The sequence below is a fragment of the Erpetoichthys calabaricus genome, chromosome 8, assembly GCF_900747795.2.
Source record: "Erpetoichthys calabaricus chromosome 8, fErpCal1.3, whole genome shotgun sequence".
NCBI lineage: Eukaryota > Metazoa > Chordata > Cladistia > Polypteriformes > Polypteridae > Erpetoichthys > Erpetoichthys calabaricus.
The window spans coordinates 190,989,248-191,007,928 of record NC_041401.2 but is presented as its reverse complement, the minus strand read 5'-3'; the positions used below and the strand labels follow the sequence as shown (position 1 = coordinate 191,007,928).

The 18,681-nt window shown below is 38.9% G+C and overlaps 1 protein-coding gene across 4 annotated transcripts in view; it reads left to right on the top strand.

Moving 5' to 3' along the window:
- Positions 1 to 13,818, top strand: part of ikzf2 (IKAROS family zinc finger 2) — a 160,638-nt gene extending 146,820 nt beyond the window's left edge. For all 4 annotated transcript variants that reach the window (XM_028808004.2, XM_028808003.2, XM_051930318.1 and 1 more), the window contains one exon: positions 8,937 to 13,818. In XM_028808004.2, the coding sequence (XP_028663837.1) occupies positions 8,937 to 9,670 (734 nt within the window). In that variant the 3' untranslated portion in view covers positions 9,671 to 13,818. The remainder of the gene's footprint in view (positions 1 to 8,936) is intronic.
- The last annotated feature ends 4,863 nt before the right edge of the window (positions 13,819 to 18,681 follow it).

Below are 18,681 nucleotides of genomic sequence, written 5' to 3'. Positions count from 1 at the left end.
TTTCATGATGTCATTTTACCCATGAAAGAACAAAATTGTTCCTTTGTTTTTTTCCTTTGTGACACAGAATGTTTTTGAGTATTGGCCAGTGCTGAAATGCAGCAGTGCAGTGATCTTCTCTGACATTTTAAAGCACCGCGTGTCCCATCCCAATAACCGTCTGCAGAATCATTTGGCTGTTTAAGTATTTCGAAAGAAGGTTTCACAGACCGTGTCAGGCTAAATCCAAAATTAAAAAGAAAGGGAGTGTTTGCAACAACCTGTTATTTCCCATATCTGATGTATCATGCTAAGTCACAAATGTAATCTGAGAAAGCAAAAGGAAGAAACTTCAGCTAAGTAATGCCTGGTCATTAGAAACGTGCGTCACGCCGACTGCATCTCAAGACTTTCATTATCTCTTCACTTTAATAAGCTGCATGTAGCGCATATGGGCATCCTGAATGGGACCGCCCCAGAGTCCACTCCGGATCCAGCAGGTATGCTGCATCTGAAACAGGAGGCAAAAGCCACAGCTGAGCCACCTGTGTGTCCTGGTACCCCAAAAACGGACGCTGGACTGATGGGTGGAAAATCAGGATGGCTTAGTGGGGTGAATTTCTCTTTTGTGCTGTTTCCTCACGGAACCAAATGTAGTTGTTTTCACCCACACACCACACATTCTGTCCCACCCTTGCTTGCCCTTTAACATTATCTTCTCCCTCTGGTCTTCTCTACTCTTGAACCTGAGGTTAGGGGAATGTACTAAATTATTATTTTTTGTTTTTGTTTTTTTTGTTTTTTTTTATTATATTGAACCCTCTAGCTTTCTAAAGTTTTAATTCTCCCACTACATAGGCCTAACATCAGTCTGCCTGTGCCATTAAAATTATATTAGATAGATAGATTGTGAAAGGCACTATATGATAGATTAGATAGATTAACAGACATGAAGGGATGGCTAGATAGATAGATAGATAGATAGATAGATAGATAGATAGATAGATAGATAGATAGATAGATAGATAGATAGATAGATAGATAGATAGATAGATAGATAGATAGATAGATAGATAGATAGATAGATAGATAGATAGATAGATAAGAATAGTAGTTACAGCTAGTACAGTTGGACTTCAAACCCTGCAGTTGTGGATTCGGATCCCACTACTGACACCACTGCATGACCATCAGCAAGTCACTTCAAAAACCTGTGATGCAATTGGAAAATCAAAACAAATGTAATTAGTTGTATCTCAAATGTTGTAAGTCACCTTGAATAAAAGTGGCAGTTAAGTAAAAAATAGATAAATATGAAAGGCACTATATAAGACAGACAGACAGACAGACAGACAGACAGACAGACAGACAGACAGACAGACAGACAGACAGACAGACAGATAGATAGATAGATAGATAGATAGATAGATAGATAGATAGATAGATAGATAGATAGATAGATAGATAGATAGATAGATAGATAGGAAATCAAAGACACTATATAAATAGATGGACAGACACAGATAAAGAAGCACTTTATAAGCCCTTTATAATAGACAGACCGATACTACAGATACTGTGCTGACTAAGTATAAAGATGTAAAACGTACACAATTAGTAAATGACTAATAAATGTAATCTAAGCGGTGGTCAGCATCCCATAGAGCTCACACTCGCACCTGCTCCGTCTGGAGTCCTTCATGCCTTCGAGGATTGTCGGAGGAACACAGAAGTTCCCAGCTGAACAGTCTCCATGCAGACTCCACATAGACATTGTCGCATTGTCCCAGTGCACAACCTGACCCCAAGACACTGGATCCAATGAGCCTGTATTGCTGTATTTTAGTGTAGTTGGCAGGATTAAATAGATGGTCAGTGTCACTACTGGTAGCATGAGGCCATACCTGGACATTACAGAGCTTGGTGGCACAGGTAGTTCAACTTCTCCAGGATGGCACATCAATACGTGCCTGTCATTGCCAGAAGGTTTGCTGTGTCTCCCAGCACAGTTTCTCAAGGGCATGGAGGAGATTCCAGGAGACAGACAGGCAGTTTACTCTAGGAGAGCTGGACAGGGCCCCTCATAGAAGGTCCATAACCCATCAGCAGGACCCACTGCTATCTGCTCCTTTGGGCAAGGAGGAACAGGATGAGCACTGCCAGAGCCTACAAAATGGCCTCCAGCAGGCAGGCCACTGGTGTGAATGTCTCTGACCAAACAATCAGAAACAGACTTCATGAGGGTGGCCTGAGGGCCTGACATCCTCTAGTGAGCCCTGTGCACACAGCCTGGCACCACGGAGCTCGATTGGCATTTGCTATAGAATACCAGAATTGGCAGGTCCACCATTGGTGCCCTATGCTTTTCACAGATGAAAGGAATTGATACCATTGACTGTCTCTCACGCTCAGCTTGCCTGGACTCAATCCAATAGAACACCTCTGGGTGGGACATTATGTTTGGGTCTATCCAACACCTCAGCCTGTCCAGGAGCTCAGTGATGCCCTGGTCCAGATCTGGGAGAAGACCCCCCAGGACACCATCCGTCATCTCATTGGGAGGTTGTCAGGTTTTGGGGGTTTGCAGTGGGGGGGGGGGGGTGGCATACAAACTACCGAGTACGATTTGGAGTTGCTGCAATTACATTTTCGGCCAAATGGACTCGTCTGTCATGTTTTCACTTTGAATTCAGCCCTCTGTTGGTTGATCATTTTTATTTCCATCTTTTTTTTCATTCCTCACACATCACCATATCAGTCTATATCAGTAGAGATAGCCAGCAGGATTTGTTTTCCCATTGAGATCTGATGTGTTTTCAAAGTGTTCCTTTAATTTTTTGAGCAGTTTATATATATATACACAATATAAAATATTAGGGTGTGGCGTGGTGGCGCAGTGGTAGTGCTGCTGCCTCGCTTCCCAGGTCCTCCCTGCGTGGAGTTTGCATGTTCTCCCCGTGTCTGCGTGGGTTTCCTCCAGGCGCTCCGGTTTCCTCCCACAGTCCAAACACATGCAGGTTAGGTGTATTGGCGATCCTAAATTGCTCCTCGTGTGTGCTTGGTGTGCAAGTATGTGTGCCCTGCGGTGGGCTGGCGCCCTGCCCGGGATTTGTTCCTGCCTTGTGCCCTGTGCTGGCTGGGATTGGCTCCAGGAGACCCCCGTGACCCTGTGTTAGGATATAGCGGGTTGAATAATGGATAGATGGATAAATTATTAGGAAATATATAGACTATATATACAGTGCATCCGGAAAGTATTCACAGCCCATCACTTTTTCCACATTTTGTTATGTCACAACCTTATTCCAAAATGGATTAAATTCATTTTTTTCCTCAGAATTCTACACACAACACCCCATAATTACAACATGAAAAAAGTTTACTTGAGGTTTTTACAAATTTATTAAAAATAAAAACATTGAGAAAGCACATGTCCATAAGTATTCACAGCCTTTGCCATGAAGCTCAAAATTGAGCTCAGGTGCATCCTGTTTCCCCTGATCATCCTTGAGATGTTTCTGCAGCTTCATTGGAGTCCACCTATGGTAAATTCAGTTGACTGGACCTGATTTGGAAAGGCACACACCTGTCTATAGAAGGTCCCACAGTTGACAGTTCATGTCAGAGCACAAACCAAGCATGAAGTCAAAGGAATTGTCTGTAGACTTCTGAGACAGGATTGTCTCGAGGCACAAATCTGGGGAAGGTTACAGAACAATTTCTGCTGCTTTGAAGGTCCCAATGAGCACAGTGGCCTCCATCATCCGTAAGTGGAAGAAGTTCAAAACCACCAGGACTCTTCCTAGAGCTGGCCAGCCATCTAAACTGAGCGATCAGGGGAGAAGGGCCTTAGTCAGGGAGGTGACCAAGAACCCAATGGTCACTCAGTCAGAGCTCCAGAGGTCCTCTGTGGAGAGAGGAGAACCTTACCGAAGGACAACCATCTCTGCAGCAATCCACCAATCAGGCCTGTATTGTAGAGTGGCCAGACGGAAGCCACTTCTTAGTAAAAGGCACATGGCAGCCCGCCTGGAGTTTGCCAAAAGGCACCTGAAGGACTCTCAGACCATGAGAAAGAAAATTCTCTGGTCTGATGAGACAAAGATTGAACTCTTTGGTGTGAATGCCAGGCGTCACGTTTGGAGGAAACCAGGCACCGCTCATCACCAGGCCAATACCATCCCTACAGTGAAGCATGGTGGTGGCAGCATCATGCTGTGGGGAACTGGGAGACTAGTCAGGATAAAGGGAAAGATGACTGCAGCAATGTACAGAGACATCCTGGATGAAAACCTGCTCCAGAGTGCTCTTGACCTCAGACTGGGGCAAGGGTTCATCTTTCAGCAGGACAACGACCCTAAGCACACAGCCAAGATATCAAAGGAGTGGCTTCAGGACAACTCTGTGAATGTCCTTGAGTGGCCCAGCCAGAGCCCAGACTTGAATCCGATTGAACATCTCTGGAGAGATCTTAAAATGGCTGTGCACCGACGCTTCCCATCCAACCTGATGGAGCTTGAGAGGTGCTGCAAAGAGGAATGGGCCAAACTGGCCAAGGATAGGTGTGCCAAGCTAGTGGCATCATATTCAACAAGACTTGAGGCTGGAATTGCTGCAAAGGGGCATCGACAAAGTATTGAGCAAAGGCTGTGAATACTTATGTATGTGTGCTTTCTCAATTTTTTTATTTTTAATAAAATTGCAAAAATCTCAAGTAAACTTTTTTCATGTTGTGATTATGGGGTGTTGTGTGTAGAATTCTGAGGAAAAAAATGAATTTAATCCATTTTGGAATAAGGCTGTAACATAACAAAATGTGGAAAAAGTGATGCACTGGGAATACTTTCCAGATGCACTGTAGATACACATTATTATACAGTTTACATTACTGATGCTTGTAATTAAAGAAATATTTAATGCTGTAATATGCTCTACATGGAGCAAATTAGAAAAATCTGAAAGGTAGGTAGAAAGAAATTCCCTCAATTTTCATTCTCTTTAAAAGTGCAAAAACATTATAGATAAAGAAAAAAAATGCGGTCACAACTCACAGTTCAACATAGTAAATATTTTGCAGCTCCATTACGCAGTTTACTTTACATGCTGTAATATGTGCCGCTGCATGGAGCAAATAAACGAAAATTCAGGCTCCTTCAAATTGTCTGTGCACAGGATCAGGAAATGGTGCAAAAGACCAAACCTGCATGTGAAGTCAGAAGAGGCCATGCGACCCACTGGAACTGCCATGCTTGTTCCTTCAGAGTGGCCGTTGTTCTGCTTTAAATTATGGAAAGTCCTGATAAAGCATAAAGCCAAAAAAATAGATAGAAATTTATATTAATAAATATGTATATGCTTTTTCCATAAGACATAATAAGCTGTGTCTATGTGCTATATATGTACATATGGAAGTTACATATCTTTAGCAACGGCCATCTTCACATCTAGGAGCACACATATCGCCTTTATCTTCCTTTACATATCTATACATTTTCTTTTTTTTAAAGGTGTACTTTTTATGTTAATTTTGTTAACAAGTAAGTTCTTGGCTTTTCTAAAAAAAAAAAAGATAAAAGGAAGACCTGTTTTTCACTTTGTTGTGGTTAGGCACACCTGTAACACTATCATGCAGACTAAAGCAAAACATATTACCGCATCCCCATTCTGCAAGGGTTAAACACTTCTTTTTGGCTATTATGCTTTGTTGGGACTTTCCATAATTTAAAGCAGAACAGTAGCCACTTCGAAAGAACTCGTGTGGCACTTCTGTCACACGGTTCTTCTCTGACTTCACACGCAGCTTTGTTTTTTTGCACCATTTCCTGATCCTGTGCATAGAGAATTTGAAGGAGAAGAAATTTTCCTTCCTTTCAGGTTTTTCTTATTTGCTCCATGCCGAGTATATTACAGCGTTAGACATTGAATGGATGAATGAAGTATTATTAACACAGGGTTTGCAGAGTGACCGTAAATCGATTTGGGTTTTTAACTTGTACTTATCTGAATATCTTTTTCCCGTATTATGTTGTCTGCATATTTGATGTGCTTCATTTTTTTTATTTTTTATTTTAGCTTGCATTTCCTGTAACGCATCTGTAGTCAAACATTAAAAACCTGAATTAAGACTAAAGTACTAAAAAAAGTTCCTTCAGCTGCATTCTGTCTGCTGACTGACCTGAGTTCAGACACCAAAGACGGGCCAGCTTGAGGAGCAAGTGTCGACTTTGCCGAGCATATCCATCAACCCTTTCATACATCTGTTTCCTCAAACTGAAAGTTCCAAGACAGAGACGAGGAACATCCTAGTCTACCCAAGAAAACTTGGGTGCAGAGCAGACACGCATTAGTTTTTCCACACACGCCAATACTGATTTGAACCCTGGCCTCACCTGTTCATTATAAATTGAGTGGCTTTGCCAAAACTGAAGAAGTGACCCACAACGGTCTCTTAGTACATCTACAAACCTTCACTCCAGTGGTCCTGCTATTCTCATATTGTCATTTAGAATGGCTGTTGTTTGTAATGGTGCCGATCGTTTATGCACTCAGTCCTCTTTCTTTTGGGGCTTTTTTTGCTTTTGCTGCAAACAGTTTGAGGTAAAAGTTCAACTAAAAATCTGAAGTTCAGAAACCAGCAAAACAGAAAAGCAAACCAGCATGCTACTTTATCATCAGAAATGGAACAGTGATGTCAAAGGGAACAACAGGTGGATTTGTATTAACAGGAGATGACATGCAGAACAGCACAGTCACTTCTATACTTTGGGGTGCAAAACTTTCTAGATATGTTAAGATGCCCCTGCAGCATAATAACACGACCATTAGACATACTTAGATTTCAATTAATTCGTTAATCAAAATAATTATATATATTTTATGAATTGCATATAACAGTGTAGTCATATTTTGATTTCAACTAATTTATTAATCAGCATATTATTATTATTATTATTATTATTATTATTATTATTATTATTGTTATTATTATTATTTTTATTATCCATTCATCCATCCATTTTCCAACCCGCTGAATCCGAACACAGGGTCACGGGGGTCTGCCAATCCCAGCCAACACAGGGCACAAGGCAGGAAACAATCCTGGGCAGGGTGCCAACCCACCGCAGGACACACACAAACACACCCACACACCAAGCACACACTAGGGACAATTTAGAATCGCCAATCCACCTAACCTGCATGTCTTTGGACTGTGGGAGGAAACCGGAGCACCCGGAGGAAACCCACGCAGACACGGGGAGAACATGCAAACTCCACGCAGGGAGGACCCGGGAAGCAAACCCAGGTCCCCAGGTCTCCCAACTGCGAGGCAGCAGCGCTACCCACTGCGCCACCGTGCCGCCCTATTTTTATTATTATTATTATTATTATTTTTATTATTATTATTATTGTTATTATTATTAATAGAGTATATTTACATGGCACCTTTTCCATACCCAAGCATATGTTATGCATTACAGAATAACGCTATTATTATATATATTTTGATTTCTACTAATTTATTAATCAGCATATTATTATTATTATTATTATTATTATTATTATTATTATTATTAATAGAGTATATTTATATGGCACCTTTCCCATGCCCGATCATAGGTTATGAATTACAGAATAACACTATTATTATCCATATTTTGATTTCTACTAATTTATTAATCAGCATATTATTATTATTATTAATAGAGTATATTTACATGGCACCTTTCCCATGCCCAAGCATATGTTGTGAATTACAGAAAAACACTATTATTATACATATTTTAATTTAAATTAATTAATTTACCACATCATGTTATGAATTACAATATAATAATTATACATGTTTTGATCTCAGTCAATTCATTAATCAGGGTATTTTATGAATTACAATATTATAACATCATCATAGATAGTATCATTTCACTTAATTCATTAATCAGATAATGTTATGAATTACACCGTGATAATTATACATTTTGATTTTAATTAATTTATCCATCAGCATATGTTATGAATGACGACAGAATACATCATTATAGATATTTTCATTTCAATTAATTTGGTAATTGGATGATGTTATGAATTATGGCATAATTATACATATTTTGAATTGAATTAATTCATGTGATCAGGGCATGTTATGAATTTGAATATAATAACACACTCATTATAGATATTTTTATTTCAATTAATAAGTCAATCTGTTAATTTTATAAACTACAACATAATTATTAATCAGCCTATGGTATGAATTTCAATATAAAAATACAATCATTATAAATATTTTCATTTCAATTAATTCATTAATCCGTATTATGAATTGCAGTATAATAATTATGAATATTTTCATTTTAATTAATTTATTAATCAGCCTATGTTCTGAATTACAATTTAAAAATAGTCATTATGCATATTTTCATTTTAATTAATTCATTAATCGGACAATGTTATGAATTACAGCATGATAATTATGAATATTTTGATTTTAATTAACTTATTAATCAGCATATGAATTCCAATTTTAAAATATGATCATTATAGACATTTTCATTTCAGTTAATTCTTTAATTAGACAATGTTCTGAATTGCACTATAATAATTAAACATATTTAGATTTTACTTAGTACATTAATCAAGATACAGTATGTTATGAATTACAGTATCATATATATATTGATTTCAATTCATTTATTAATCAGCATGTTATGAATTACAGTATAAACCAATCAGCATGCATATTTTAATTTCATTCACCTCATTAGTCAGCATGTTATGAATTACAGTATAATAATTATACATATATTTGAGATCAACTAATTTATTAATCAGCATATTTTATGAGTTACAATATAATAGCGCAGTCATTATAGATATTTTGCTTTCAGTTCATTTCCTTCAGTATAATAATGAATTGATATTTTGATTTTGATGAATTTCCTCAATCTGTTACTTTTCAGGTGAGAAGCATATCCGGTACGGCTACCCAGACATGCGTTTTGATATGAATATCAAGTACGACAAAGACGCTGAGATGATTCATATGATGGACCAGGCCATGTCCTACTTGGGGACCGATCCGATGCGCCCTCTCTTACACCATCCACCGGTCTCCATGGCAGACGTCGTGCCCATGATGAACCCTCTTTACTCTCAGGTCTATCATGCAAACAGGATTGACCGTCCAAGTGGCAAAGAAGCGGTTCCAGTGACTCACGATTTTCCAGCCGATGGACCGATATCTCTGATCAGACCAAAGATCATATCAATGGAGCGAGAAGCATCTCCGAGCAATAGCTGCCTGGAGTCGGTCGACTCGGAGAGCAGCAGTCATGAAGAACGCTTGAGGTATCCAAGCAGCCACGCATCAAGTGCCAAAGCTAAACAAAGTCCCGCATACTCCAAAGACGAGCAGACCACCCTAGATATGAGCAAGACTGCGGCCGCGGCGATCACCTCGGCCGTGGGCACCCCTAAAGACGTCTACAAGGTATATAATGGAAACGGGGACCACATCAAAGCATTCAAGTGTGAGCATTGCCGCGTGCTCTTTTTAGACCACGTGATGTACACCATACATATGGGTTGCCATGGCTACAGGGACCCTTTGGAGTGCAACATATGTGGCTATCGGAGTCAAGATCGCTACGAATTCTCGTCTCACATGATTCGTGGAGAGCACATATTCCACTAGTTGGCGCGAGGTGTCGTCCTAAATCATGTCGGATTTTAGAGGGTATGTGGACAGGATGCGAAAGATGAAGTTCTGTGCTCTTTATCGTTTATTGTCATTTTTCAGGAAACGACTTCCGGTCATATATTTACTTGTGTCTATATGTGTGTGTGTTTTTATAACATTTTCTAAAAAAATTTTGGCTCTTTGTAATTAGTTACACAGTTGCAGTCCTGTATCTTATTGTATTTTATGCATATTTGTAGGATTTTCTCAGGTACATCTAAAAAAGGTAAATAAGAATTTGTTTTGATCTACATACGTCAGGTGGCTCATACAGCCAGAAGACAATTTCTTTCTTGGAAGTGCATGTCCGAGAGAGACAAAGATATGAATATCTCTCTATCTGAAGGACGTTACACAATATTGGCACCGTTACCTGCAAGCATTATTATTATGATGGAGGACGCCCCACTGCGGCTTTCGTAAGATCTGATAAATGTCTGAAAATTATAGCGATATGTCCTCAGGGCTGGGCTTTTGATTTCATCACCAAACACCGCCTGCTCTTTCACATAACATTAAACTGCTCAGACCAAGAACTGCACGAACTGATGGCAGCCCCGTTTGTCATCGGCTCGACTAATCATTATACGAAATTCTGCGTTATTACAATAAAAATGTATTTAAGATGTTACGTTTACCCTGATTATGCTGACAGTGTGCAAAAGTCTCCTTCATAATGTGGGGGGCATAATCATAATGTTACCTGAAGAACATCTGGAGCGTCAGCGTTTGGTGTCTTCATGGCCGATAAACGCTTAATTAAAAGGACTCGTAGAGTGACGTGCGGCCCCTTAGAATGAAGGGGGGTTGTCATGGGGGGTATCGCTTGTGACATTTATTCAGTTTCAGATTGTAACGTCTGTCATTTACAGAATGGCCACAAGTATCATGTGTGTTGTCCGTCTTGGCATGTGAAGGATAAACCTTTAATTACTAATTACCTCATTCTCGTAAAAATGCGCAGAGCACAAAAGGGTTTAGCGTTAAATCCTCTTCACGTTGGAAGCGAGACCACTCGTAACGGGGGGTTATTATGAAGAATTAAGGGCATTTGGTTTAATATACTTTTTTATTATTTTAAAATGAGCCTACCGAAACGGCCTCTGGATCCTGATTCACGCCCACCCACGCAATCAGTTTGGGGCTTTAATAGGGGCGCCTTGAAGAGATTTCCACATTCAGAAGGTCCTACTGCTAATTGTGCTGCTCACCCTGACATTTGGAGAACAGTTTGGACTTTTAATGGGCTACACAGTAAACTTAGTTGTTTATTTTTTAAATGCACTTATCACATTTGTAAATTATTTCAAAGTAGCAAAGGAGCATGTGGGGAGTGGATTATGCCAAGAGAGACCCTGAAAGGAGTTTTTATGAACAAAAAAAAAATGTAGGAATTTACAAACTGCATGGCACAAAAACAGTATTCTCAAGATAGCCTCGGGATTCTGAAATTAGTCTGCACCGATGGTGTGTGTGTGTGTGTGTGTGTGTGTGTGTGTGTGTGTGTGTGTGTGTGTGTGTGTGTGTGTGTTCGTTCTCTGAACCTGCTTGTTCCAGTCTGGCCTGCCATAGTCAGGAGGAGGGCTGCAGTCGGCTCAGTGCCAGTGAGTGAAGTCGGACGCCTCGGTCGGGCCACAGAAAGGATGTGCGCACTTGAACCCTGCACTCCGACACCCACATTTAATAGATCTGCAGTATATTTACACTATGGCGCTACTGGCCCATTGGATCCAGTGCCTTGGGGTCAGGTCGTGCACTGGGACAATGCGACAATGTCTATGTGGAGTCTGCATGGAGACTGTTCAGCTGGGAACTTCTGTGTTCCTCCGACAATCCTCGAAGGCATGAAGGACTCAGACTGAGCAGGTGTGAGTGGGAGCTCTATGGGCTGGCAACCACATGTATTAGTCAGTTACTGGTTGTGCACGTTTTACATCTATATACGTAGTCAGCACAGTATCGGTCTGTCTGTTATAAAGGGCCTTTTACATCTGTCTGTCTGTCTGTCTGTCTTATATAATCCTTCTCATAACTGTGTCTGTCCATCTATTTATATGGTGCCTTTTATATTCTATGTAATCTATCTATCTATCTAATCCTGCCTATTACACTAAAACATCTATCTATTATATAGTACCTTTCACATCTATCCCATCTGGCTGTCTATCTGTCTTATATAGTCCTTTTCATAACTGTGTCTGTCCATCTATTTATATGGTGCCTTTTATATTCTATGTAATCTATCTATCTATCTATCTAATCCTGCCTATTACACTAAAACATCTATCTATCTATCTATTATATAGTACCTTTCACATCTATCCCATCTGTCTGTCTGTCTTATATAGTCCTTTTCATAACTGTGTCTGTCCATCTGTATGTCCATCTATTTATATAATGCCTTTCATATTCTATCTATCTATCAAATCCTGCCTATTACACTAAAATATCTATCTTTCTATCTATCTAATCCTGTCTATTAGATATCAATCTATCTATTATATAGTACATTTCACATCTATTCCATCTGTCTGTCTATCTTATATAGTCTTTTTCCTAACTGTGTCTGCCGATCTATTTATATGGTGCCTTTCACAACTATCTATCTATCCTATCTGTCTGTCTGTCTGTTATATAGTGCCTTTCAAATCCATCTTTGTATCAAATCCATCTGTGTATATTTCTCTCTTTTATCAATCAGTTTGATTTGTCTTATACCCACAGGGCAAATTGTAGTAAAATACCCAGCTACACGAGCTTAATAAATATATATTATGTATTTATATCTCCGATATATTCTGTTTTCTGTCTGTCTGCATGTCTGTCTATCACACTGACACACACATATATATATATAGTGTTTGTATTTATATTTGTATACATAAACTCTGTATATGTGTGTGTGAGTATGTATGTATTTTTCCATCTTCCGTCCCTTTTCTTATCCATATACAGTATATCCTCGAATTTCCCTGTGGGATTCATAAAGTTCATCTGATCTAACCTAATACTGTATGTGCATACTTGCTGACTAATCATGTAAAGGCAAAACTTTAAATTACGCCACAGTCACATTCAATGATGTGTGTCTGTTTGCTTGCTTATTTTCTTCTCCTTCTTTTTCTTTTTCCTTCTCCCCATCTTGCCTTCTTATTGCCGCAAATCCATGAATGCCCCATGGCGGCTTCCCCTCAGGGTTTTGTTTTGTTATCAGTAAGGCTCGGCCGGCCATAACAGAGTCCGCTCCCTCTTTTGTAACAGAAGGCCCGCTCCCGGTGGGTGTGCGTGCGTGCGTGCGCGTGTGTGACTCAGTGCGTGCGTGTGCGTGTGCGTGTGTGTGACTCGCGCGTCTCTCTGTCTTGATCATGTAGCCCGTGGCCGCAGCAGACGCTGCTGTGTGCACAAATTGTAACCCTAAGATGTTTTATTTTATTTTGTTATGTTGCGTTTAACGAAGCATCGCTCCGAGTTTGTAGTCACTTATAACAAAGCTGCTGACTTGTTTTATCCTTATTTTTATTAAAAAAAGAAAAAGCATCAGCAAGTTTGTGCGCTGTTTGTATTGTTGCCGATTGAAGTTCTTGTTCTCATTGTGTGTTCGGCGTCCTCGTGATGGGGTGACGCTCTGCTTGTTCCTTAGCCATATAATCTGTTTACAGTTTGTCATTTTTACTAAAATCTGTTTTTTGATTTGAATAAACTTGAAGAGAACAACATTTGTCCAAGTGTACAGACGAGGTACGCACCTGCATTTTCTTCCATTGCCTATTTAATTGTAAAACTGTAAAAAGAAAAAAAGTTTTATTTTCCTTGAAAATGTTCATAAAATGTTTAATGTGTGGGTTGATATACAGTAGGTGTATATTTTTTAAGATATCTAAATATATTTACATATTCATATATATTTTAATTGCTTGTAAAAGACTACTGAGAGGGCTTTTCTTATTGAAAACAATGGCTGTTTTATTTTTCTGAACAGGCAACTCAGGACCATGTGAAGAATTTATTACTGTTATTTTGTAAACGGCTTTTTAAAAGGGACATTCAATGTTTTATTTAAAAGTCTGGGATGATATTTTATTAAAGATTCTATTTCAATCTTTGTTTTATTTTATTTTAATTTTTTTTATTTTTGAATTTCTAATTATCCATCTCAAACCTGCTTAATCCAATTCTGGAGTGCAGAGCCCAAGCCCACTCTGAAGATAACGGCATATTTTTCCATAAATATACATACAAATTATGTATATTGGATTTAGAAAACCTTCTGCAATGCATTTTGTCACTACAAATGTTTGTGTTGCACCATCCGTTGGAATGACAGAGAACATAACAACCAGGCGGACACACAGCTAACACAGACCCTTCCTTGTTTTTTATTAAAGTGGATATTAGAAGCGTTCCGTGAAGCACTCTCATTTGCCAAAGATTGATTTTTCCAACAGGTGGTGTTGTTGCGTCTGCGCTCTCCCACAGCTCCCCAGGTTTTTAAAAGTGGAGACCTAATTCTGATATTTAAAATCCTCAGAGGCCTCGATAAAGTAAATCCAGCAGAATTCGTTCAACTCAATGGTGAATCACACAGTCGAGGACACCTAGTGGAGATAAAGGGGAAGTGCATCTGGGACTGAAGCCAGGAAGCACTTCTTTGCACAAAGAATTGAAGGAGAAACATTCACAACCTTTAGGAAGTTTCTGGATGAGATACTGAGATAGCTTAGCTAGTAGCTCAACAAGTGAGTGACGAATCAAGTGAACGGGTTCCTCTTGTTTGTCAAAAGCTAAAAGTAGAAAATGGTGAAAACTAAATAAAGACTAAAATGAATGAAAAATGTAAAAACAAACTCTAAAATGGTGAAAAATTAGAGCCAGAAAATGGTGAAAAACTAGATAAAAACTGAAAATGAAAGCAAAGCTAAAAATCTAAAATTAGAAATGTAGGAAATGCTAAACAAAACTTAAACTAAAAAATGGTGAAAAAGTAAATAAAAACTAAAAAATGAACAAAAACTACATAATAGATCCGTGTACTTTTTGGTATTTGAAATTTCATTTTAGAAGCAAAAACGAAAATGAAAGGAATTTTCAGATTTTGATTTTTGATTAAAGAATAAAATGAGGGAAAATAAGGTATTTTTTAATTTTATAGTGACAAATAGCAGTCATAAACTTAAAATTACACAAACTTTTCTTGATTTATTTGTGATTCAAATAATGAAAGTGTAAAAGCTCAAAAACAACAAAACAAGCGTTTTCATTGTCTGAAACCGGAGGTACTTCTTGTTCTGCGTGATTTATGACGACACGTACGAACAGTCCTCCTCACAACACATCGACCGACGGCCTTGAAGTTACACTGACATCAGCAGACGATGGACCATTACGTTGTTTTTCGGAACAGTAAAAGAGTTGACACTCCGGGACGAGGACATGACTGCAGAAAAACTGAGTCGCATCTTTCAGGTACAAATACAAGCTTTGCAAATTTGATGTAGCAGTAATTTTATGAACGTCATTGTATTACCATCCATCCCTCCATTATCCTAACACAAGGTCACGGGGATCTGCTGGAGCCAATCCCAGCCAGCACAGGCTGCAAGGTAGGAGACAAACCCCGGGCAGGGCGCCAGCTCACCGCAGGTTGTTGTTATTTACTGCAAAATAAATGAAGGGCGTTTTCTTGTTCTCGTTTCTTGCATTTCTTTTTGTGTGAAAGATAGATAGATAGATAGATAGATAGATAGATAGATAGATAGATAGATAGATAGATAGATAGATAGATAGATAGATAGATAGATAGATAGATAGATAGATAGATAAAGAACAAAAGGAAAAAAGTAATTGTTTTGCATTTTTGCATTTTTCCCTTTTAAGTTGAAAATCAAATAAGTGTCTCTTTTTTAAATGATATTTTCTGAAGTGAAATTTCAAATACCAAAAAGTACACGGATCAATAATAAAACGCTACAAACAAAACTAAAACTAAATAAAAACTGGAAAGCAGAATTTACAAAACTCAACTAAAATTAAAAAATGGTGAAAAACTGAAATGAATTAAAAGTAATACACTAAAAATAGAAAATGATGAAAAACTAAAAATGGTGAAAAACTAAAAAAATGAACAAAAGCTAAATAAAAAAACTAGAAAATGGTGAAAAATTAAAAATAATAAAAACAGAAAACTAGAGTTTAAAGAACTAAACTAAAAGTAAAACTAGAAAATGGTAAAAAAAATAAATAAATAAAAAGTCAAATAAATTAAAGAAAACCTAAAAAAACTCAAATTAGAAAATTATGAAAAACTAAAAATTGAATGAAAAAGTAAAACTAGAAAATGGTGAAAATCTAAATATAGACTAAAAATGAATGAAAAACTAAAACAATAAATCTAAATTTAGAAAATCTAGAAAAAAAAACAATAAAAATTAATTTAAAACTAAAGAAAGAATTAAAAATTAAAAAAACAAACTAGAAATTGTGGAAAAAGTAAATAAATATTTAAAAAAGAATCAAAATTAGAAAATGGCAAAAAAACTAAAGCTAAAAAAAACTAAAAACAGAATAAAAAACTAAATACAACCAAAAATTAAATAAAATCTAAAAATATGAATAAAAAACAAAGTAACAACCAAAATTAGCAAGAGGTGAAAAATTAAACTGGAAATCCAAAGCTAAATGCACGGCAACACTTTCAATTCTTTCCAAACTCGACACGTTCTGCTGACGGCCCACAGGTCACATGTCCATTCCTCCCTTAGGTCATGTGGTCACCCCACACACACACACACACACACACACACAATCGCGCGCTCTGCTGCTTGTCGATTAGGCCGTGTGACTTTTGTCAAAACCCGTCTGCTCCAGTGCGAGGGCAGTCACGTGACCGCTGTGCCCAGTTCACCTGTACGCCCCTTCTGCGCTCACTCGATGACCAGTATGTCACATGAAATCAAAACACAGAAGTCACTAGGGCTCAGGTGACACGTTTTCATGCTGTGTGTGGTGTCACTGAAATAAATAAATGAAGAAATTCTTCATATTTCATGACGCTTTGAATTCTCTATACTCACATCTCGTTGTGTTTTGATTTATTTATTGTCACTTTCACACTAATTTGTCTGACATATTCCACCATAAGTACACTTCTGGTCCCGATGCAGCAGGAGGTTGAGAGATTTAAAGAAGAGGAGCAGGACAATGGGATGGGGATGAAGTTGCATCAGATGAGGTTGAGGAGAACGAAGATGCCAATTTGAGTGTCCTAGACAGAGTGTGGACAGCGGGACAATTTCAGATATCCAAGTGACATGCGAGTGTATTCATGAGAGTATCCATGTACACTCCTACTGATTTTGTGTACTTTTTAGGCCAATGACAGCACTCTCTCTGATGCCCAAATTGCCATTGGTGTTGCGTCCCATCCAGTCACGCTGCTCTCCATGAAAGGTGGTCAGATGCCAGCTCTGCTACCCCACTTCTTAACTCCTGATGTTTCTTCTTCTGTCTTTCTTGACAGCCTGCTGGGGGCGCTCACACCTTCTTTCAATTGCTCTCACTGGGGTGTCTCGTGGGGTGGGATTGGTGGTATCGTTTGTCATGGTTGCTGGTGCTTGCTGATCCACCTCCTTCCTTCAATATTTTATCTGAAGAAAAATGTGAACATAAAATATTTTGTAAAGAGTCTTCTGATTGAACTGTCCCTGAAAGAAATAAAGAGAAGAAGAATCATCTTCTTCATCATTATCATTATCAGGTAGGCTTACATCTATGTCTATGGTGCTAACCCAGCTAGGCTTGGTAGGTTCAGAAGCTTCAATGTTGATCACCAGCCATCCATTCACCCATCCAACCAATGCTGGAACCTTCCTGTGATGTCGTGTTTAAGGCTTTGGACCCAGGACATCATACTCAATCCCACCGCCGACACCATGTCATCTTCATCTTCCTCTTACTCACTTTTTTGTTGATCTTGTTCTCTGTTGCTTTGAGTGGTGACTCTGAGGCTGGGGATGAGCGCCACCGGTTCGAATCCCATAAACGCCAGAAGTGATTCCACTCCGGTGGTCCCTTGAGCAAGACCCTTAACCTACAATTGCTTCCTCCTGGAATATGACGTTAACCTGCATATGGCTCTGCAAGCAGCTCCTCCAACTTACAGGGAAAACTTGGTGGTTGGTGGCAGGACTGGCACTCCAGCCAGAATCAAAAAATAAACCTCCCACTGTTCCACTGTGGTGCTGAGGTGCCACCCACTGCACTTGGGTGCCAATCCAGGTGGCTCGTCGTGTGATGGCAACTCCCTTTCTGTTGCTTTGATGCCTTCATTCTTGTACAGCATGTATTATGACTTGCTTTGTAAGTCGGCTTGGATAAGGTATCTGCTACACAAACAATGATGACAATCATAATAATAATAATAATAATAATAATAATAATAATAATAATAATAATAATGATCCCTGGATGGGATGCCAGACCAGCGCAGATCAGGGCTGCTGGGTGACTGTGGATGAGTCGGGATGAATGGCTGCAACACCATTTGTCCTCCAAGGAAGGTCCTCTCGTGACAATTTGTGCATTAAATGTCAGCTTTGGCTTTTTTTCACACTTTTTGCTTTATATTTATTTTAAGCTTCAGCCAATTTAGAAGATAATGTTGTCAAAGACCCCGCATTCAGTTCAAGGGTCCAGGGGGGTGACACAAGGCCGGACCCAGCCCTTCCGCCCCAATTCTAATTCTCGCTTAGTTGTGTTGCAAACGATTCTATGTGAAGGCTACACGTTACGACAGAGAAGTCGGCTGCCGTTTCTTAATCCCGGGCTCATTTCTACCTCGAATGATTTAAGCTCCTCGCTTCACTCGGTGGGCCGAGTTCCTCTTTCCATATTTAACCTGCCAGTACAGAAATGCAGAAGACACAGCCGGGCCTTTCGAAGTCGCGCTGTTTCTGCACATCGGAGTCAAC